The 24,203-nt window shown below is 46.1% G+C and overlaps 1 protein-coding gene across 3 annotated transcripts in view; it reads left to right on the plus strand.

Moving 5' to 3' along the window:
• LOC144121857 (glutathione S-transferase 1-like) overlaps positions 1-11,049 on the plus strand; it is a 110,045-nt gene extending 98,996 nt beyond the window's left edge. For 2 of the 3 annotated variants that reach the window (XM_077655272.1, XM_077655274.1), the window contains exons 5-8: positions 2,692-2,750; positions 5,007-5,148; positions 6,761-6,931; positions 10,809-11,040. In XM_077655272.1, coding sequence (XP_077511398.1) covers positions 2,692-2,750; positions 5,007-5,148; positions 6,761-6,931; positions 10,809-10,946 — 510 coding nt within the window. In that variant the 3' untranslated portion in view covers positions 10,947-11,040. Of the gene's footprint in view, positions 1-236; positions 462-2,691; positions 2,751-5,006; positions 5,149-6,760; positions 6,932-10,808 lie in introns of those variants that run through there. The other variant, XM_077655273.1, reaches the window with a different exon arrangement.
• The last annotated feature ends 13,154 nt before the right edge of the window (positions 11,050-24,203 follow it).

Raw genomic sequence — 24,203 nt, forward strand, 5'->3', positions numbered from 1 at the left:
CCTTATTACCGCTGTTCTCTTCCCGTAACCCTTTTGTTTTATTAAGCAGTAACAACCACTTAAGGTGGGTCAAGCTGACCTTTCTCCTTTACCTTCTCTCTATTCATCTGCCATCATTTCATACACTACTTTCCGCGCGCTCGAACGAGGTGACGACACTCGCACTGCTACGGCAAGCAACGGCGGGAGTAACGCTCTCAACGATATTCCTCCTATCTATCTCTTCTCGCCAGACAGAAAGCTCACCTCCGCTCACTTCAGTTCTTTCGTGGTCGCTTTCGACGGTCGCAGAAAGACGAGCTCCTGCTCTCAATACCAACATGGCCATCATACTGTACAACCTCGTCGGAAGTCCGCCCTGCGGCTTTATCCAGTCTCTGGCCAAAGAGATCGGAGTCGAGCTCAGCGTCAAGAACTTGGACTTCCTAAAGAAGGAACACCTGACCCAAGAGTTCCTTAAGGTCAGCGAGCAGACTACTTTAAAATGCTTCTTTACTTTACTTGCGGCCAAGTTTTCTTTTACTGGTAAAGTTTGAACGGTCATATCATAAACGCGATATGGAGCATGTCGTGTCTGCGCGAGATGCTTTATGGTTTACGGGTGTTTAACGGCCCAAAGCAACTAAGGCTATGAGGGATACCGTAGTGGAGAGCTCCGGAAATTTCTATCAGCAGAGGTTCCTTAATGTGCGCTGAAATCGCACAGCACACGGGCCTCTAGCATTTCGCCTCCACCGAAATGCACCTGCCGTGTCTTTCGGCTAACCAGTCGAGCGTCATAACCACTGAGCTGCCGCCGCGGCTACCCGATATATAATCCAGGTGGCAGCACTTCGATCGGGTGAAATGCAAAAGGGGCCCGTGTGGTGTGGGGTGTCAGAGCAAGCTTAGAAAGCCCATGTGGTTGGACTTAACCGCAGCCCTTCAATAAAGCGTCTATCAAAGCACGAATTCAGCTTTGCGACGTTACGCCCGACATAGATAATGCTCTACTTTGCCCTACATAGCTGAGCACTACATTCTGTACCCATTGTATGCGGTATACGGTCAATATCTGAAGGAAACACCCATACGATGGCATGCGCACTAAGTAGGGCACGACTCAGCCGTAAATGCTGTGAACTGCCCGCTTATCGACCTTGAATGAGGAGATAGCGCAAATAGGTTGGCAGTTATTTTGTGCAACGCTGATCTGGGGTTTCTATTTGTCCGTCGGATTAGAAAATGAGAACGAATAAGAGTACAGTGCACGATATAGACGTCCGCAGCAACGTCAAATCCGTTCTCAAGAAAGGTGTTCAGGTTAATTCTTTTTTATTCTCTAGAAGACGAGACTTGGTGTCCGGTTGTAATGCTTCTGCGGCTCGGTATTAAGTCTACCTAATCATGTATCCAATTTTCCACCAAATTTCTCCAGTCGTAATCCTGCGTGGTTAAAGATGCGTACAGTCAGCATGCATTTTCTAGAGCGTTTGAATGGCGCCACTTGTTCCACGGGGGACATATCTGCCTACAAAGCCTGGCAAAAAAAAGAGCGGAGGGGGGAGGGGTTCAGATAGCGTCCATCCCAGAATGCATTGCAATGTACGGACTGCCTTCACCTATTTCGCCTTGTGAGAACGTAACTGAGACCGCCAGCGATAGCTGTCGAAAGCGCCGCAGGAAGGCATTACAAAAGCGGAGATAACTTGTCCGGGCGCACGCTTCTCTAAAATTTTTGTGTGGAGCAACTTTGACGCGCAGCGTTCATTTTCGGCGCAATTCTGCCTATCTATTTTAACTTTCGGCACGGAGTTTGGTAGTTTTCCATCTTTTCTGAAGGCTCAATCTTAAGAATGTGGTCGTCGTCCACTGTGTATTGAGCCGACATTTGTAATAAGCTAAACAGTGTGAGAGATTAGAAGAGGGTGATCATTGCGGTGGGTTTTCATGTTTTGAGAGTGTAAACCCACAGAACTTGAGGATATGCGAACTTTTTATTAACAATACGCGATACGAATGCCTCGAAGGAGAACAATGGGTCTGCACAAAGGCGACGAAACTGAATGTTGTCCATCAAAGCTGCTGCGCACTAAAATATTACAGAAGCGCGCGATGGGGACGAGCCATCTCCGACGAGAGAAGGTAGTCGCAGATTTGCGCCCCTTGGCGAAAAGGGTAAAGGCGGTCGCATCAGTACTGTGTCAGATGGAGAAATGCTGGCTATATCAGAAACAGTGCTTCAATGGCTGACACCTCCCGTGAAACAGAAAGCAGTCTGTCGAGCGCTCGAGTGGCTCGTTTCTTCTTGTGTCCTGTCCATCTCTGCGCTATATTCTCTTGCTATCCTCTAGAAAGGCGTGTTGACGGTTGTACAAACAAAACGGGAACTTCCACGTTTACGTGCAGTCGTGCGCTAATCTAAATGTTACTGAAGCCAGCATTAATATACGCAAGATAGCGTTTCTGAAAGGCGGCGGAGTTGCCAAGCGATATTGTTGCAAGAGAGATGTTCAACGCTCGCCGGCAGTCTTCTTTGCCCGCAAACTCTCCCAGTGTGCTCCGCGGGGACAGTGCCATGCATGGAAGCATGATGTCCCTTCTTCGTTGCGGCTTGTACTCTTTGTGCGCGCATCTCTCTGTGCTCTTGTTTCACCTGTCTTGCACTGGCCGTAATTAACGCCTTTACCTCCCTGCTACTTCTCATTGCAGATAAACCCTTTCCACGCGGTGCCTACAATTGACGACGACGGGTTCATTTTATACGAGAGGTACAGCTGTGCACAGTTCTTTGCTTTTTTGCTCTTTCCTGCGTACCAACGCCAGTCGGACCGGCATACTGGCCTATGCTCAGCACAAGACTGCGGTGCGGCCTAGAATAGCGCCTTGTGGTCGCTCGCACTCAAGTTCTTTCGTGCTCCACCTGATTTTTTATTCCTTTTTACTTCGGTGGTGCATTTTCGACGTTAGTTAAAAACTGTCTTCAGCTCATTTAGTTCGCAAAAAGAAGTGCTTTGCAATCGCTCTAGTCATCCATAGCTTGCATCGAGGAGGGTTTGCTGTTTTGCCTTCTCATTATTACTTTTCTGAAGCCTTCCGACGCAGTCATTAACAGCATAAGTAAAAACCGCATAAATAACAGCACAAGTAAAAGAGGAGTGACTTGCATCACACGGTCAGAATTTTAAAGCTCTGTCTGGAAAATGCTTTAGAGCAGAACTAAAACCTGCTACTGCTATTTAAGGAACTCAGTAACATCTTTATAAGTTTCCGCTTGAGTATTCTATTCGGAAGACGACCATAGGTGAAAACGTTCGATGCTTGAAGACATGTACGGCCGCACTAAATAATAGCGAATTCCAAGTCCCATTATTGAGATATTTTCTCACTAACCTCGGCGCTTTCCTTGCGACATCTTTCTTGCGACTTGGCGACTTGCACGTCTAAAAAAAAGCTATGCCGTTTGGAAAGCGTGGTACACCAATAAACAGGAAACTCCAAAGCGGTAAAAGCACTTGAGGCGCCAAAAAGTGCCAAACAGCAGCCCTTTATCCCTGATCTTCTTTCAGCTTTTTATGTTTATTTCCCAGTATACTGGTCCTTTTTTTCTAGTTCCTCCTTTCTCATCCGGTCCCGTTTTCTAATCCCTTCTGCCGCTGGCAAAAGGTTTGCCGATCCGATGGCTGCCTCGAGCCTCTTCCTTGACTTTTATATTTACTTGTGCCTTTCTCCGCGTTTACCCAGCGAATAACAAAATCTATGAGCCCCGATCCTATCATGCAGCCGATTTGGAGCACAACGGCAAGCAATCCAAAAACGACGCAACGAGCTTGCTAACACCTGCGTCCAAAGATGTAGCTGAGACTTTATTTCCTTTGATTATTGCCAGTCATTTATTTGCTGGCAATCACTAGTCTCCACTACTGGCCGAATTCTTATTTCGCCACAAATAATTTCAAACCACAATAAGTCAACTCAGAAGGGTAGTGAAACCACGCCTTACAAAATGCCGGACTGCTTCCCAGGACTCTGATAATGCTCAGTTTAGTCGGATACAACTCAAGAACACAGCGGCATTTCCACGTCAAAGGAGCCACTTCCAGCCAATGGCTTCGGGCGATTCTAATGACCCTTCTAGCGTGAGAATGAAGGGAGCAGCGCCACAATGGAGAAAGGGGTCTATCCACGGCCATGGAGACAGGGCACTATCCCTTTTCATCTACCACTGCCTGCTTTGTCACACTAGCAGAGTCCTGAGAATCGCCCCACGCCATTGGCTGGAAGGGGGTCTTTTCAGGGGGTAAAGCCGCTGCGTTCTTTAGTTGTACCCGATTATTGTGGCTGCCGAAAGTGGTGAACAAAGCCAGAACTGCAGGCCTGAACGTGACTAGAGCGCTAATGCGCTGTTGGCACACTCTATATGCATTTCGTACGCAAGCGCCCACTGGCGCCTCTTTCTAGTCCGGAGGAAAAGATGCATCAGTTCTCGAACGCAGCACGCATACCTCAGGCTCGAACGCAGCCCTGAAGCAGAGCTGTTATGCGTGGGCGTCTGTTTTCTAAAGAAGTAGCCGTAGTCGTCAAAGAAAGATGTCCCTTCTCGAAAGTGTCCAGCTCACATTTTTCAGTCGAGCTGACAAGGCTCGCTGACGCGCATATCATATTTGTGGTTCCGGCTTTGCCGATTTGTCAATTTTACCCTGTAGTACAGTGCCGGATAGAATGATACGTAATGATACGTAGTAGGCATCGTGCTATAACTCTTCCCTGCTGCTGCCTAGGAGGCAAAATAAGGTTTCTTCCAATTACGCGCTAGGTAACTAGTGGAATTTCCTAGCACCTGTATTAAGTGCCGCCTAATTTTCACTAGGTTAAGCGCGAGTGTAGTTTTAGTGCCAAATCATGCTCTGTATTATTATCGTTCCCACCTTATGCAGCTCGCTTTTCTTGCCCATTCATCAGGCCCGTATACAACTTCACTGAACTCCACTTACTTCTCTATATCATTGCCTACACTTTCACTGCAGCAATGCCATCGCCTACTATCTGCTGCGCAAGTATGCCCCGGACTCCGAGCTGTACCCAACCTGTGTGAAGGGCCGCACCCGTATCGACCAGGTGCTGGCCTCAGCCTCCTGCAACATTCATCCTTACATGGCCGCTTTCTACGTGAGTGCGCATACAGTCATTCTAATATTTTTTTTTTTGTGGGCGTGAACCGGGCAGGTCACATACACAAGATTTCCCCACTTCAGTCGTCACCAAAACCTCACCTAATCTGTTACACCGTCAACTGCCAGGATCATTTACAAAACTGTCCTACACCTGCTCATCGGTAAATTCTCGTCGCAGGATATGCCGATGGGCAGTTCGTTTCGCGTCAATATAAATGCGTTTCGCAATTCCGGGTATTCTCGTGAATGTGAAAAAAACGTTTTGCAGCCATAGTCCCACAGTTCTTCCTCTATAAGCTTTACCCATGTCCTTTGCGACGGCCCATTGTGCGCACAGAAACATGTGATAATGTCTAATGACGTCAGGCTTAGTTAAACACATGCTGGACAAAATGCGTCTTTGAATCGAAATTGGAAATAATCTCATGGTAAACCTGAAGAAGGATTGAAACTATTGAAGGACTGCGGGCTGCTCAGAACGGAGAGTTTTTAAGCAGTTCCAGAGAAGCCGCCCGGCTGAATACGCAGGGAATATCTTATGACTCCCAACCGCACTTAATTTGCAGAAGTAATTTTTTTTTAAATGCGTTCACGAAAACTGCGCGTGAAAATGTGTGTGTAGTCTGACGAGGGTAAGATGGAGAAAAGATCAAACCAAGTGTTGGTGGTTGCGTTAACTTCATTTTGAAGAAAAACAAAATAGAAGAAATTCCTCTAGGGCGGGCTCCCACCTAAAGCCTTTTTATAAATAGGCTTTTTGAGTTAAAAGAGCGCTTTTTTTGTCATAGCAGTGTCAGTGCTGTAACGCAACAGAATGCTGCTAAGACGTGCTAACTAGCAGGCTGGGTAACTAATATTCAATAGTTAACTTTTTAACTATTACTGTTAGGCGTCGTAATTATTAAAAGGGGTGTAGCCCACAGTACAAATTATCAGTATCAGTTTCTAGAATTTTGAAGGCGCTGTTACCTTCGGCTCTGTGGCCCAACAAATGTTGGCTACCTGGCGCCAAAATACATGCGCAACCTCTCCGGTGCATCTAATTTAAATCCTCGACGGAAACTCTAATCTGAAAAGAGGGTGGTAATAGAGACGTGAAGCGGACTCCTTGTTGTTCATGGTGCCTCCTGTGCTGCTCCACGCCCTTTGAACGTTCTCTGCCCTTATTATACTCGCTAAAGGAACCGGCTTCAGCGCGAAACTGAAGAAGCGCGAGAGCCTCCTGAATGGTAGGAACACAATCTTAACCTATGCGCACAGCATTACTCCAATTTTTCTAGAAAGGTACTTGCTGGCAATCCCGCAGGGGCTCTGTTTTTTTAGAAGGTGACTGTGAAAAATACAAGAGGCCCACATAAAAAAAAAAAGCAGGTCGGCAGAATGGCTGGACCCATCTAATTTCTTGATGGAAGCGAGCAAACACGTTCATGGAAAAAGAGCATGTAAGCGTTACGCTTGTTTGTTTTCAATAATTGTACGCGTTTCCTGTTACGCAAGTTTTCTCACAGAGCTCAAGATATCGCTCTTCTGCGTCACTGAATAAGGACGTTGTGATATAGTTATGTACGGGCTATCCCCATTCGCGGTGCATGTTTCGCTACACCCAGTGCCCCCGCTTCTTCGACAACACCAAGCCGACCGAAGAGGAGCTGCGCGCCTTCGAGGAGAACGTATTCAAGGGCCTGGAGAACGTCATCGGGGACGGGAAGTACGCCGTCGGCGACAAGATCACTCTTGCCGACCTGTGTCTCACCGGGCACGTCACTGCCGCTCTCGAGGTGACAATCGTGGCTTTAATGCTTGTCTTTGTTTATTGGCGCTGCGCGTTGCACAAGATACCTCGCGTTAAAATATACCTGACAGGGCGGCAACCTTTCATCAAGAGTCAGGGAGTCAAGCATGGCATGTTTAATATGCTGCGGGAGAAAAAAGAGAAGGGGAGAGTGATTTCCAAGGGGGCACTAAAATCTCGTCTATCCCATCTGTTCGCGTTCCCCCCCCCCCCCCCCCCCCCCCCCCCATCACCTCCCCTCCGGCGAGGTTTTGGGTTTTACGTACAATTCACACTCTTTGTAAATAAAAATCCAGTACATGTGTTAGAAAACTCGTACACACAAAGAAATATTAAGAACTATGCATTTCATTTTCGGGCGGTGTGTGCAGTGGCTACCGCGGAATATTTAGTTAAATGCAATGCGAAACGACGTGACGTTTTTGGCTTCAATTAGAATGGTCTGAATAGGTGATTCAAGGCTGCAGTAAGTTCAGGCAGCGCGAGAAAAAGCGTCTTTGACAGAAGAAGCCCGATTCACAAAAGCAGGCGCACAGATATCTTAGCGTGCCTTCGGAAACAAATATATTGCGAGTATTCTCGCCAAAGCGGCTGCCTGTTCATGGTAGCTGCATGCTACATGCAAGAATCGAACTAATATAGCCAACTCTGAACCCAATTAGGCAGAAGCGTGCGACGGAGGAAGGCACGAGCATGAAAAAGTCGCCGGAAAGGACTCGCCAACTTTCTCTCGCGAATGTGGGTTTTCTGCTGCGTGCATAAATGCATTATTTGGCTCAGGTGTTTGTGATGAGAGAATGTGGTGACTGAGCGAGTTTATGTACTCTCCACAGAAGGTGTTTCAGAACACCTTTAAGCTCACACCGTTTGTTGAATGGGGATAGGAATTTCATCTGTAAGCATAGCCTATTGCGCGACGCATGCTGCCGCTATACACCATTTTACGAGGAGCAGGAAGGAGAGGGGAAAATACTCTCAAACACGTGCGCTGCGTGACACCCCACTGTTGCCATCTTTCCCTGGACTGATAATCCGGCGCGCGGAGCAACGGTCGGCTGGTTAGACACCGGTCAAGCACGTGTTTGCCTCTGTACAACCAAAGCTGCAATGTGGTACGGAAAGCCAACATCCTCTAGACATCAATGTTTTACTGTCGGTTGCGGTAGTAGTCGACGGAAGTAAAAAAAAAAAGTGGCAAGTATGCACGCCCACAATGTTATGCGAAGGCCTCAGCGTGTCTGCGATGTCTGTTTCTTCACCGCCTTCCCGCCGGCCCCGAATTTTATTGGTAGTGGACGTAGTTGGCGAACAGAAAATACTTGCGCCAACAAGAAGCTTAGGCATCAGCGCATTTTGTGAATGAAATGCAGAAAGAGGCAAACCCTTTACCCGAGCTTAATATCGGGCGCGGAACGAAGCACAGCGCCTGGTTTGCCAAACTATACCCTGTACATAGTTTTAAGAGATCAAGCTTTTGGATGGTCTTGGCAAAGCTGTTTTAATTCAGCAGTACACGATGTAAGGACTTCGCAAAGGCAGCCACAACGTCGTTTCGCCATCCCACATGTTCACGAATATCGGGATCGTGTGGGCATCGACACCTGAAAAAAAAGCATGCTTTTATTCCAAAAATACTAATTTCATTTGAACAATGGCATGAATAATAGCGGCGACATGAAGTTTTACCCAACTGCAAAGTGAGCATTCAAAAATGCAGCCACGGCAACGTATAAAGAAAGAACATACGGCATGCGCGGAACGGTAAACTCTGCCATGCATTGTAATGAATCATTCGACTGAAATCACATCGAATGCACTGTAAGAAAATCCACTATGTATGGCAGTGCCAGAGATAAGACAAACGCAACGACTTGAGCAGTGCTCCTACCCGACTGAGATTGGAATTCTCAACACACGTGCTGCTATTCGGCCTGTCAGTAAGCGCTAATAGCGTTCCATTAGCGTACCAACCTTTAAATCTGTGTAAAATTACACCATTACACATTTTCTGCTATTTGTAGGCCAGTGAGTACTGGCGGGAGCAAAGTAGGCAAGAATGCGTGTTGCTTTCAGTGAACTGGCATGTAACGCTCGTGGTATGAACAGTCCTAGGCGACTTGCGGCAGGAAGGGGCGGATTTCAATTTTATCCCGCGTATCGCCGCAAACAAACACTGCAATGACCAGACGTGGATTCGTTTCGGTCACACAGCTCGCTGCTGTCTCCCGAATGTTCAGTTTGTGAACAAAGTACTCTGTCGTAGGCTCCGCATCCAAATTGTCGCACTCGCCATGTCCAAGCAGGCAGCGCAAGCGTATATTAGATACTGTGCTCCACGAAAAACAAGATATTCGATTGGTCTATGCGATCTGGAGTTTCGGCACATTTCGCTAGATATATTATACACAACTCTTCTTGCGCTTTCTTCTCACTAGATTTTTTTTTCTTTTGACGAAATAAACGGTTTGAAAGAAATTCAGCTTTTCTATATAAGTTGCGTAATAAAATTTTTGGTGGTATTTTATCTGGTAGCTGCGCAGTGAGATTACAAAATGCTAGAAGAGCAGCGGCTATAGGTTAGTTTTCGCTATTTGGTCTCTACTCTCTAGGACTACGTATGTTGATGAAAGGTTACAGAGCATCTTTGTCGCCACCTTTATGCTGCTAACGTTCACACCTTTTTGTTATGAAACGGCAACATTGCAAAGAAGAGGACATGATTAGAAAGCACAGCAGAGACAGCAGCAACGTCTTAAGGGGAGGTGTTGTAAGGTGATATGTTAAATTCGTGTCTGTTTAACACTGGACACTGTCACCGCCATAAAGTGCTCTTGGTCAGCGTCTGCCCGGCAAATCGGGCAACTCAGTTCTTCCAAAAGCACAATGCTGCACGGTCCTCGCTCTGCTCTGTGCTAAGAACGCGGCTTTGTTGTACAAACGCACGGCCAGCCTGGCTTATGCCAGGCGGCGGCAACGGAATCACCAGCCCCCTCGGCGCCGTGGCAACGGTGGGGCCGCCAATCAACCAATCAAGCAATAGCTCTATTTCTGTTCCCATTTATTTAAGCCGCTCTTTTTTTGAAAGAGACACTGACGACAATTTTTAAATTTTTCCTTCGAACAAAAATTGATACTGTGCACTTTCTGGTTGTTTTGATCTTCGGCTGACAGCAAAAGACGCTCTAACTGGTGCGAAAATAGGACATGAATATTTTCCTGCCACATGACTCAAAATCTTGGCGTCTGCACTGAAAAGGCCTCCGTGATCGCCGCTTGCATTTTTACGGAGGTGCAGCCGAGCATCGCGGGTATGCGCACAAAAACTGTCTTGGCGGTCTCTAATTTACTTTCGAAAACGACCGATGGTGGTGATACCTGCATGCCATTTTGTGACCTTTTCTATGTTATAAAAGCTGCTTTCAGTGGAGAAACGTCTTTGATATTTGAAGGGGGTGGTCTTTCGTTTAAGGGCAACTTCAGTTTGCTCTCAGCGTGGCACGAAACAGTAATTATTTAGATTGAAAATTGGTTTTTTGGGAAGAAAATGACGCTGTAACTCGATCAGATATCTCGGTGGACACACGAACTGCGCTGTAAAGGAACAGATAAAGGAAGGAGTGAAAGAAGAAAGGAGGGAAGGGGTGCCGTAGTGGTGGCCTCGGGAATAATTTCGACTACTTCGGCATCTTTAACGTGCAATGACATCGCACAGCACACGGCCGCATTTTGCGTTTCGCCTCCATCGAAACGTCGCCGCGGCAGTCGGGGCGCACCCGGGTACTCCGGCTCAGTAGACAACTTTCAATTTTCCTGCTGTGAGTAGCGATACTCATTAATCGCATGCTTTCTCTGATTTTTTTCAGTGTGGTTTCGTCGACAAAGCTAAATACCCCAAGCTTGCCGGCTACTACGAGCGAATCAAATCTGAGCTTCTGTGCTTCGAGGAGATCTACGGGCCTGTTATCGCTGTGATTGACGAACTCCTGGCTAAGTTGAAATAGAGTTTACACACCCGCGGCATTGCAATCACGTTGCAACCCTATCTAAATAACGGGCTGTTTTAATAAAGGTACTTCCATGAATGTGGCTTCGCAAATGGATGTGATTTTACTCGTTCGCTTCCGTCGCCCAGGTGGCCTTTATATACAGCACCCAATCCTAGCACTGTAGTACCTACGACAACAGAGAGCTCGTGTTTTTTTTCGCACTAAATATCACAAAGAGCTAAATTAGAAGACTAATGCTACTGCGAAATTCAGTAAATTAACTGTATATGGTTGGTCCTCTCAGGCATGTGATAGCCATACGTTATTTTTAACCACGTGCTTCTTAACGCATGTCAGATTCGGAGAGCATGTATTCTGAATATTCAAAAACGTGGCTGTGCGGTTTGGAAGTTAGTAGTAAAAAACCTCTTGGAGCATGGTACGCGAGCGAGCTTGCAGATCTGTCAGCTAAGTGCACCTACAGCGACGTCAAATGAGGGGGGAACGAAGACAGTCAGCTCATACAGAGGCGGCGAAATGAATGAGTGTAGCGGCAGTCCCCAATTGGAAAAACCTGTTTATGCACAATTTATTTTTTCACCATAAATTGTCGTAAACCACATCCAACCTGTACAAAATAACTGCGAAGCTGAGTCCATAAAACAACCCTAAATATCTTAATTCGAAATTAACCACGGAAAAAAATTCTCTCCGACAGGCCCGAGAAGAGACGCAGCTGCTTCTCCCCGCCAGTACACCATAAATGCGCCCTGAACAAGGCACACTCCTGTCACTTGATCAAACAGAACATTCTCGACGACCCCGAATTCCGGCCAACTATTGACATGCATACTGACGCGTTGGTCTACGCTGGAAAATACAGGCGGTCAATACTGAGCTGAACTCCTCGACTACTGCGTACATCGTGGATGTTTCTTCCACTATGGGACACAAAACTACATTATTTCATAGCACTGTTCACCGTTTTCAAAATTTACTTCTCGGACTGTAACTTTTAGTGCTTAAAGCTGCTACACAGCAGCGGTGGCGTAGAGGTTGCAGCCTCCGCCTCGCATGCGGATGGCCGGGGTTCGGTCCCCAGTGACGCCGGATACCCCCCGGTGATCCAGTGGGTACAAGCTTTCTCTTTGGCCTAGCTTTCATCTCCTCAGGGGTGAATTGCTTGAGAAATGGGTATTTGACCCCTCCTTGCATAAAGAATAATACCTTGCGCCATGGCACTACATCGCCAAAGTTGACACCATTAAACTTAAGCATCATCGTCAACAATACTAAATATCTTTCCACGTTTCCTGGAAGGCACCCTGGCTAAAAGGGACGCTGGTTTGCTGAAAAACAAGCTTGCTTCTTTAGACGGAACTGGTGCCTCAAAAAAAAAAAAACTGAGCTTGCGACGATGCTAGCAGCCAGTTCTCGGCGGTCGAAGAAGATCACAATGTCGGTCGCACTCGCCCATGCTCAACAAAGAGGCAGCGATGAAATTTTCATGTAAGGTGATCAAAACGTCGACAATAATTCAGAACGTCGCAGAAATTGTTGCTCGCGACTGCAATCTTTTCAAAGGAATAAGAAATATGACGCGTCTCGCGTGAGAACAAATGGATAAGGCTTCATGCCAGCGGCGATGAACAAAGATAATACTGAAACAAACGTTGCAAACTTCGCGCCAATGTCCGGAGTATATCGATCAACACAGATACTTTCTTGAAATGCCCAGCTACGATACACATTAGAATGAAATGTTTCCCAACTACCACTGGTTTTTCAAGAAACACAATCGACATATTTGGCCGGGTAATCTACGCCTTGACAAGGTGAATTCAGCGAAAAGCTGCCACATGTTTATCTGTTGGTTTTGGTGGAGTTTTTGCATTGATGAACAATATGCACAGTCAAATAAATACAAGTGGCTACTGCCCTGTTTTTCTTCCCAGGAAGCGACTTATTACACTCGCGGTTATCTCTTGAACTGTTTTTCGATGCAAAATGGATCATTCTCTTTGTCATTTTTTTTAAATACAGGTGTGATTACTTTCATGTTCGCACGTGGTGTTAGGAGCCTACTGCTGCGGACGATATGCAACCGTCGTGTTCTGAACTCCTATGTATTATGTATTTCAACGAGCCTCGGTATTGGTTTCATTAATTAGTGAAACTGACCTCCTGTTTGCAAGGCATCCTTAATTTTTCTGGCATTAAACTCTTTTTAGCACGAACTTATTCTCAGCAAAACGCCGAAAAAGTATTTAAATATCTTGACATAGAGAAGACAGACCGTGGTTTTTAGAGGCATGGTTGTCCCTTGCCACTGTAATTTCTGCTTCACGTTTAAAATCCTTGGACCCAGATCTGGAGCTCCGGTCTCCTTCAGGCCTACCACGATGTGAAGCAACTTTGCTGTGTCGCCTGTGGCTTGGTGTAGCTTTCACCAACCATTACTCATTCTTAATCGGTATGGATGATTGCCCTGCTTGTGCCACCTGCGGGTGTGGTGAGACGAAAGCACACATTCTTTGTGAATGTCCTACCTACAGCGCCGAAAGGCAGTCTCTCTGCCATGCGCTAGAGCGTCTGGATCCACGCCCACTGACGGACTTGAAGATTCTCGGCCACTGGCCGAGGCGATCGTCATCGGTGAAGGCCTCTAAGGCACTGCTCCGCTTCTTGAGGACTTCTGGCCTGTGCGATAGGATGTGACTTCACCGAACGCATGCGGACTTTGCCTGGTGACTTCAATTTCCTGCTACTCTCTTTTCTCCATCTTTTTCTTTTTCATCTCCTCAACCCTTTCTCCCCGCGCAGGGTAGCAAACCGGTTATTCTTATGGTTAACCACCCTGCCTTTCCTCTTCCTCCCCCTTTTCCTAAATTCTGTTTCAGATGCTCTTTTCTCCATAAAATCATAGCTCTGGCACTTGAGAGACCTTTATTGCCAGAAAATAGCATCAAATTGGCTCTGTAAAATTTACCTCGTGCAAAAGGCAAATCAGGTCAATAATAACGCAAATACTATGGAACCTAAAAACGACTGCTGCTTTTCCAGGAAAGGACTAGCAAATAAAAAGTGCATTTGTGCTGTGTTCGGACACCACAACTCCACGCTCACTATTGGAAAGGTAGTTTGCTTGAAATCTATGTGCATTATTTAGCCTCCTTGGTCTTTCTACATGATACCGCCAATTTCAGACCACATGACTAACCTGAGGTTTGCTAAGCACGGAAACATCAAGAAGGGCTCATATTTGCCAATGCTCTCTCGAACTGCATCTTGGATCATCCAGTCATTGCCAAGAGCAGTATTGTACTGTACAAGCAATGCATATAATTTGGTTGGTCGTTCTCGCTCTCAATTTGTTTTCCGAAGACACCTTGCTCGTTGACCCGTTTTACTAGTGATCGATGTACTGCGGTTCCGCTTTTCACTACAAGAGACTTAGCGAAATGTAGTCTCAGCAATGGCGGCGATATTTTCATTGGCGCCAAATGAGACATCATTTGTTTAGTCCGCGATATTATTGCACGTATAAAGCCCCGGTTGCATAAAATTGATCAGATCCCACCACTACTCTTCTCTCATAGCCAAAGGGCAGTTCCATGACGTTAAACTTCACACACATAGTAATATGTGGGTAGTAAGGCTGAGACGGGTAAGATTACGCTAATAAGAGAAGACATTAAAAAGATTCTTCTCAAAGCAAGTGCTGGATTTAACAGGCGAGTGGCAGCGGCCCCACGGAAGCAAGCTATTTTTTTCCAGAGAAATAGGACCGAATCGTTTTTTTTTCTTTGTAAGGATGAAGTCTAAAAAAAAGCCATTGCGCAAAAAAAGTTCATATATTCCTGCATTCCAAAGCCCACCTTTGGTCACACCTTAATGCATTAGGCTGACAAGTGCGAATTCTTCCATTTCTATAGTACCGTATGGCACCCGCCTTTAAAGCGGGTGACCAGCTTAGATAGCACGCCATTTTCTTCGTTGTCCTTCAGAGGTTGCCTAGAGCTGATGATGATGATGATGTCAGACTTTTCTGGCTTGGCTCCACAGGCTTCATCTTTTTCCTTTGACGTCATTCCATAGTGCTTGGTATATATTACCACACCCCTATTCTCCACCATTAGTACCTGTATACGGTGCAGAAGGGCTCAACTACAGCTCTTAATATCCTATCTTCGTTTCTTTTTATCTTCTTTCCTCTGTTTTTTACAACTGTGCGCCCAGCTGCTGCGTACTCTAATCCAGTGTGGCGGCAACACGCTGCAGCATATTTTTCATTCCGTTGGCTCTACCTGTATATACAACTTGTTAGCATACACAAAGAGCACCCCGCACACAGGCACTGTTGAACAGTCGGTTCTTCAGCGGATGAAAATCGCGCTCTTCTTTTATGCGTTGCATATTGCAATCACTCAGTTCAGCCCTAGGGCGCGGCCGGGCAGCCACCAAACCACGTGACGTGACGTCACGACAGCCGGAGGAAAAGCTGGGCCCCAACTCGCGCGGTCGCGCGCGGCCGCAGCCACCACCTGACTCCCGCTCCTCCCGCTAGGGGCGCTGCGCCGGCGCGTGACGTCACGGAGGAAAAGCTGGGCCCCAACTCGCGCGGTCGCGCGCGGCCGCAGCCACCACCTGACTCCCGCTCCTCCCGCTAGGGGCGCTGCGCCGGCGCGTGACGTCACGGAGGAAAAGCTGGGCCCCAACTGGCGCGGTCGCGCGCCGCCGCAGCCACCACCTGACTCCCGCTCCTCCCGCTAGGGGCGCTGCGCTATGATTGACGTCACGGCATATGTATAAAAGAGCTGCGCTCCTTCGCCGGGACAGTCTTATACCCCTGTCACACGGGCATTTCGAGGGCCCTCGAACCGATAGTCTATCGACTCAAAGGTGATCGAGCGCTGCTACACGGGCAGTTTAAATGGCGATCGAGTCAATAGCCTATCGAGTGAACGGAGCAGCACGGAACTCCATCGAGATATGCAACGCATTCTTGGCTTAACCAAGCTAAGCCTGGCCATTTTTTTGTTATAGCCATGTCCATCTAGTCGGCACTCCACCCTGCGGCTTCATCCAGTCCCTCGTTACGGTAATCGGCGTAGAGCGAATACTCAAAAATCTGGATTTCGGTAAAAAAAAACGGCCGTGGCTTAGCTTGGCTAAGCCTGGTGACTGCGAAGCACGCCGCATAGAAAGTCGTTCTTCTCGTTCTTCTTCCGTCTCCGTAGCTCGCTGATCCTTCCTCTTTGCATTCTGCCGAGCTGCCTTGTTCGTAGGCACCATCGTAACATCTGGCTGTATGACTGCCTTGGCGAGAGGAGCGGAGCTGTTTTACACAGCTGGTGTGACGTCACACCGACCGTAGCGCCCCTGGTGAGAGGAGCGGGAGTTAGGCCGCTGTTGGTGGCTACCGCCTCGCCTCGCGACGGCGTGAGATGGGGCCCCGTTTTTACACAGCTGTTGTGACGTCACTCTAGGTCACGTGGTGTGACGTCACGCAGCGAGGTCACGCTAAAGGTCAATGGTGCCTTCCACCGGCTCGCCACGGAACGGGCTGAAGTGCGACCTAAAGTAGTATTGCTTCGCAATAAAAAGAACACTTTGCCCATGACATTCTCAAGGTGTGTATGCCGAATGCTCTAAATCGCAGATTATTTAGGTATTCTCCATTTATTCTTATTCCCAACTGTTCCCAATTCAGGCCTCGAAACACATCCTGTAAACATGCGCTGAACAGCATTGCCGAGATCGTGTCTCCTTGCCTGACGCCGTTCCTTACTGGAATTTCATTGCTGACTTTATGGAGGTCTATAGAAGCTGTGCAGTTGCGATATACATCTTCCAGTATTTTGACATAAGGCTCTTCCACCCCGTGATTACGCAATGCCTGTATGACTGCTGAGGTTTCCACTGAGTCGAATGCTTTCTCGTAATCAATGAAAGCTATATATAGTAAGCTGATCGGCCTGTAATTTTTCAAGTCCTTGGCGTCTCCTTTCTTATGAATTAAGATAATGTTTGCATTCTTCCAAGCTTCTTGTACAGTCGAGGTCATAAGGCATTGCGTACACAGGGTGGCTAGTTTTTCTAGCACGATGTCCCCTCCATCCTTCAACAGATCTGCTGTCACCTGATCCTCCCCAGCTGCTTTTCCCCTTTTAATTGCTTCTAAGGCTTTCTTTACTTCATCTTTCGTTACTGGCGGGATGACGCATAGCTGTGCACTGCTGTCTTTCTCATTAACGCTCTGATTACATTCGCTACTGTACAGGTCTGTGTAGAACTCTTCGGCTACGTTAACTATCTTATCCATATTGCTAATGACATTGCCCTGCTTGTATCTTAGTGCATACATCTGGTTTTTACCTAAGCCTAGTTTCCTCTTCACTGTTTTTAGGCTGCCTCCGTTCTTTATAGCCTGCTCGATTCTCTCCATATTAAACTTGCTTATGTCGGCTACCTTGCGCTTATTTATTAACCTTGATAGCTCCGTTAGTTCTATTCTATCGGTAGGGTTAGATGCCCTCATGTTTTGGCGCTTCTTAATCAGATCTTTCGTCACCTGAGATAGCTTCAAGGTATCCTTTCGAACTGTCCTACCGCCTACTTCTACTGCGCACTCCGTAATTATTGATGTCAGATTATCGTGCATTGAATGAACATCAAGATCATCTTCCTCAGTTAAAGCCGAATATCTGTTTTGCAGCGCTATCCTGAACTCCTGTGTTTTCCCTCTTACGGCTAACTCGTTAATGGTCTTCTGCTTCGCTAGCTTCTTCCGTTCCCTCTTCAAGTATAAGCTAATTCTAGACCTTACCATTCTGTGGTCGCTACAACGCACCTTTCCGAGGACGGCCACATCCTGAATGATGCCAGGTTTAGCGCATAGTATGAAGTCGATTTCATTTTTAATCTCACCATTGAGGCACTTCCAGGTCCACTTCCTGTTTTCTCGTTTGCGGAAGAAGGTATTCATGATCCGTAGATTATTTCTATCCGCGAATTCGACCAATAACACTCCCTGCTATTTCTAGAGCCTATCCCATATTCACCTACCGCGTGGTCGTCAGCCTGCTTCTTGCCCACCTTCGCATTGAAGTCGCCCATCAGTACAGTGTACTGCGATTTTACTTTATTCATTGCTGATTCTACGTCCTCATAGAAACTTTCAACGATCTGGTCATCATGGCTGGATGTGGGTGCGTAGGCCTGCACCACTTTCAACTTGTACCTGCTATTCAGCCTAATTACTATAGCTGCCACCCTCTCGTTAATACTGTAGAGCTCCTCTACGTTGCCAGCTATATCCTTATTAATGAGGAATCCCACACCTAGTTCTCGTCTATCCTCTAACCCGCGATAGCACAGTATGTGTCCGTCCTTTAACACTGTATACGCCTCACCTGTCCTCCTAACTTCGCTAAGCCCTATCACATCCCATTTAATTCCCGCTAGTTCCTCAAACAGCACTGCTAGGCTAGCCTCACTAGCTAAAGTTCTAGCGTTAAACGTTGCCAGGTTCAGATTCCAATGGCGGCCTGTCCGGAGCCAGAGATTCTTAGCACCCTCCGCTGCGTCACAGGTCTGACCGCCGCCGTGGTCAGTTGCTCTGCAGCCGCTGGGGACTGAGGGCCGAGGGTTTATTGGTTTGATCATAGAAGGTTGTGGCCAAGTACTACACCAGGGTGGCCAAATCCTGCTCTGGTGAGAAAGTGCGTTGTCGGTTCTGGTCACCGAGATCAGGCCGCACTCCAGGCCTGGTTATGCAATTCCATATACACGCAGATTTTTTTTTTTTAAACCCGGTGGAGAATTGTGCGGCACCAGGATTTGAACCCCGGTCCTCTTGCACGCGATGCGGATGTTCTACCTCTACGCCATCGCTGCGTTGTTGTTGTCAATATACACCTACACAATACCGTCATACTCACCGGAACTGCCTAATTGCCGCTCCTTTGAGCCCCGAAAGTCCTTCATAATTTTGTGCTAAAATTCATTCGTTACAATCTCGCTGCAGGAAAAGTTCAAAAAAAAAAGTTTTAAATGGGCTCACTTGAGCACAAATGTTAAAGTTTAGGAAATGCCTCTTTAAGTGGAACAGTGAAGTAAACAACAAGTTACTCTCGGTAAAAGTCGCTCTATTGAATACAAGCTTAGCAGGCTCTGAGAGAGTTTCTTTTAAACCTTCGAATTGAATACACATATCATACAGTTCCCGACTTCTAAGGATGTAAAGCTAGTATGTCTTAATTGCCGAGAGCTAGCCACAGTCGGCCATGTCTTATTTTCGTACAGTAACCTTGATATGACAAAAGAAGCATGTTTACAGTTTTTAAACGCCATTTTACTACACCTTGTCCCTTTAAAAGAAGGCACTTGTAGTTCGCTCGCTAGTTTCAAGTTTTAAAACAACGTAATGCTCCAAAGGGGCTATAACTAATGTGAAATGCTCAGCTGGTTTGCCTAGAAATCTAAGCGGAGAAAATCATGTAGTGCTTGATGCATGATGGTGTTGCATGATGTGCATGATGATCCTGCTAACTTTGGCGCCACAAAAACCAACTTACTGGAAAAAATGTAGCGTTTGCAAAGTTCCTTTTCACTAATACATAGAACGTAAACTGTGAATATTTCATAAAAAATGACTGGGTTCGGTTTGACGCCCATTTCAGGGAATAACAATGAATTTCGCTACATGTGCCTGTGGGAGCTTGTAGTATAGTTGGAAATCTTGATGCAGTAATAAGCGATAAGCAAATGTTTCTTTTTAATTGCCGCGTTGCTCCACACATATATAAACAAGTGGCCAACACTGGCATCCGCTTGGTGGCCTTCTGTAGACTTGAGTGCAGCCTTTCTTGTTTCTTTATCTAAAAAGGAACGCTCAATATAGAGCGTGCTATCAATGCAGGCAAACAGACACGTGGCGTGTCCTGAGGGTAAATGCCGTTGAGTGCGCGCTTATCGACAGAAGGTCAAGAACCACTGCACTTCGTTATCTAAAAATTTGGCTAGGAGTTCCCTCTGGCTGATTAACGCTCTTCGAGGTGTTTGTGTGATTGCAAGTGAAGTTATTTTGCCCTCAAGTAGCGAGTGCAACAATAGACGTCGCAGGTACTCCTGAGAATATCGGGCCACGCACGAACTAACATACGACTCACCTGTTATTCTTTCTGAGCGATGTGCGAAAGAATCCAGACACTTCAAAGATCAGCAATTTCCATGACCACGCGGTAAGAGAATGCAGAGCCAGCATCAAGAAAATGAACGCAATGCTACGCATGCAACAAAATGCTCGAAACCACAAGAGCATGTTACAACTCAGTATGATATCAAGATTATGCACATAGAGGCACATCCCTCCCACGATGACCCTAAGAATTCCCCTAGAAACGACCCTTCTGTCCTCTGGATCCCCAGTGACGCCACGTACCCGCCGGTTTGCAATGGTTAGTTTTCTCCTAGTGTTCGGCAACTCTGATGCGAATGCTTGGGTAATGGGAGTTGTGTAAACGAAAAATAGTTTGGTATAATAAGCGAATAATTCCTTAGTTGAATCCCCACAAGCGCAGCCGTACGGCTGCAGTGGAAAGCTATGAAGCTTGAATAGAAATTTTGTAGTTGAAGAAAACTTCGTCCCGCTCCTGGGTTTCAACCGGCGGCTGCTCTTCAGTGGAAGCCAACAATTGCTTCGTTCTTACAAATCTACCCCACCTTGGGTGTTTACCGTGAACATTGACCCAACACTGCTCCCACTACGAGTTGTTTGTCATTTCGCTCTCGCAGTACCGCATTCTAGCTATCCAAGTTAGATGAGTTCATAGAGTGACTACTCTGGTGAGGCGATTTCGTTCAAACCTCAGTCCGGGCAGAATTTTTCTTCACCTACGAAGTTTCTGTAACAGCTGCAGAGTTTCCTTTTATGACCTTATGGCTGCATTTAGGTGCGTGCCAATGAGTGATTACTACCTATTTACGAATCTTTTCTACATCTGACGGTTGCGCAAACATTAGGCAGAAATACCTTGCTCTCTGGCGTTGTTTACCCAGAGTTCCTTTTCGTCATTGAAATACACCATCGTAACTATCTGCCCTTTTATTGCCAGCTGCCTGCGAGACCCTATACGGTACCAAACGATGAGCGACAGCTATCTTATCTGTAGACCACATACGAGCGCACACGAACGAATACAGGAATACGCAGACAACAGAACGTACGTGGTCTGCAATGCAACACCAACTCGCCCAGCAGTCTGCGCTTTTGAGTTCCATTTATAGTACGTCGTGCTATCTTTCTTCATGTTCGTCTATCAAGCGCTTGTGTTGTCTGCGTATTTGTCTTCTTTCATGTGTTGTCGTAAGTGGCCTGCAATGCTTTTGAAATAAAAGCAATCTCAAACACGCAGTGTAGAACCAGTCACAATGAAACATTCAGTCCGAATTTTTCGTCTCCTGATGTCCAGTTAGTGTATCAAAACCTTTACTCATTTCCAGTTCTTTGCAGATCACACATATTCATTCTCATTCATCCTTGAGAAGAGAACCGGCGTTCCAGGAAAGGAGGACTAGGCGGCTACCGATCACTCTTACAGGTAAAATGAATCCCGCGCAATCGTATTCCATATCAAAAGACATTTGTGTCATGATTAAGCAGATGCCGCGCTTTACACTCAGTTTATATGTGTCAGAAAATGTGCACTTTCTCTTCATACCCTATTAGAAAGTTAGCTTATCCCACACATAAAACGAGACCTTAGCCCCCTGGTATTGTCGCTGACAAAGTGGTAACGACTCAAATTAGTAAGTTCTTTGATAAATAACCCTGCAGCAGCTTCTATTGCTGCGGTCCGCATGAAATTCTTATCAAACAACGTATATATCCTTTTAATCTATATACTTGTCAAATTTAGGCGTATTCTTTGGCACACTTTAAATAACTACGGCATTTAAATGCGTTACGCCTTAAACACTTACGGTACTTTAATAGGAAAAAGAGGACCTTTCGCGCTGCCTTTTGGGTCGCGAGCAGGGCGCGCTACCACCATTCCACTCGGGAGCGTTCATTTAGTGCGATAGTCGCACCGCAGAGTAGGCAACAAACACTTCGTAAATTCGAGTCAGCTATCATCGTAAACATAGCTGCCAATTAAACACAGCCTTTGTGCTCTGAACGACGGGGAGCGACATGTGTGACATGTCATGCTATTTCTTCTAAGCTCTTAAAAGGTGGATTAAGCGTCCTCGAAGTTTTTGTGTTCACGTGTTTTGACCACAAGTTAGAGGGAAAAAAACACCTAAATATTTGATTTGGGATGCACGCTTAAAAGAGTTACTACTTAAAAATAACTGTAAAGCGAAGGCTCTGCGCCTTTCGAAAAATGACACATATTTCCAAAAATTGATTTCCACTCGTCATGTGACAGACCGTTAGCAGAGCGATGATAATGACGAGTATATGTGGTGGCGATCATGTGCGTCAGAGAAAAAAAAATATTTCGTTTTAAATCGAGCATGTACAGCGAGTATAGTAGAGGCCTGAGAACGGATCCTTGCCATACAACAGCTTTACACCAAGAGGAGATGAAAGAAAAGTACACTGTGTAATTAGAAAGAAATCTCGATATCCACTTCGCGACAGACGGGATTTTAAATATCGTGTTGAGCTTTCAGAAACAGTTACGAAGGGGAATCGTATCCCAGGCTTTAGGTGTGTCGATATATAGAAGCGTCAACCTGGTTACCTCTATCACTGCAGCTAACAACGTCGCTTGAAAATCCAGTAACTTGTGGAATGGTGTAGAGGTAGACGGATGCTGTGCTGAACTATGCCAAAATGTTAACAGCTACAAGAACCTAGGTAATGTGCTCGTGAACTGTTTCTTTAAAGTGTTTGCATGAGTGAATACGTCAGCGAAATGGGTTAATAGTTGTACAATAGCCGGGCGCTGCATATTTCAAAGAAGGAATAACTTTTGAAAGAGTCCAGTATGCAGGGGCTATGGCATACGATAGCGATTTCTGGAAAAGAACGGCTAGAGCAAAGAGAGCAACGACGAAAATATTATAAATATCGTCTAGGGATGCTTATCTATGTATTTAAGTTTAGTATGAGGTTAAGGATGCCTTGGGCACTTATGGAGTCACCTTGAATAGAGCACTGCGAGCAACTGGCACAAAAACGCTCTTCAAGGCTATTACTTGAAAGCGCTAATCGGAAATATGTATTCAAACAGCGGCCCTAATTAGCTACTCAGAGATAGGCTCACCACGAGTCCAGAAAGTTATTAAGACTAGTACACTTTGTTTATTACTAAGCTTATACCTGTGCTAAAAATGTTTTACTAGTTAGCCTTAACACGCAGTTTTTCTTTAGCTTTGTTAAATTGCGCATTAAGCAAAGGGTGGAAATTTCTTGTAGAAAGGCGTAGTCTGGCAACATGGGAAAAAAGACGCAATTTGCATCTCGTTATCCACAGGACGGTAAGATATTTCCTTTTTATATTTAGTGGAAAAGAATGTTTGATGCAGAATTTTACAGTGCTTTCTAAAAATGCAGCCAAAGAACCCACATCATCACCGACTCTTCGATGCTAAAATGATTCGAATGAAACGTCTAATAAATAAAAAATCCACGTCGTCAGCATTGCTGGAAATCTGGAAACTTCGAAGAAACGTAATCAGACTAAAAAAAAAACATGATATTCAAACAAGAGCAACTTGATGTCCAACATTCTTGGACAAAAATTTTGAATGTTGGAAAATGTTAAGCTAGTGGTATAGAAATATTGAAGGTAATGATCCATTCTTCCGATGTGCAGCAAAAATTTTTTTATCGTTTCCATTGATCTCATCTAGCAGTTAAGGCTGCCATAGAACACCAATGGTCGAAAGCTTTTTTGGAGAGCAAAACCGGTAATAACAAAAGAATGCAAGCCTGCCGAAAGGAGATCTGCGGATATTTTGATCGTTATAGTGAAATCTTGCAAAATGTAAAAAACTGCGCCCATTAAGTCTTTCCGGTTCAGAAATGCTTTTTCCAGAGTTGACGAAGGCCAACATTCACCGATCCGCTGCGCTGGCTCAGTGGTTCGGACTCAAGGCTACTGAGCCAGAGTTCCCGGATCGAACCCGGCCGTGGCGGCCCCATTTCGATGGAGGCGAAACGCAAAAGGCCCCCGTGTACTGTGTGACATCAGTGCACGTTAAAGATCCCCATGTGGTCGAAAGTATTCCGGAGCACTCTACTACAGCACCTCTTAT

Source organism: Amblyomma americanum, chromosome 2, assembly GCF_052857255.1.
Source record: "Amblyomma americanum isolate KBUSLIRL-KWMA chromosome 2, ASM5285725v1, whole genome shotgun sequence".
Classification (NCBI taxonomy): Eukaryota; Metazoa; Arthropoda; class Arachnida; order Ixodida; family Ixodidae; genus Amblyomma; species Amblyomma americanum.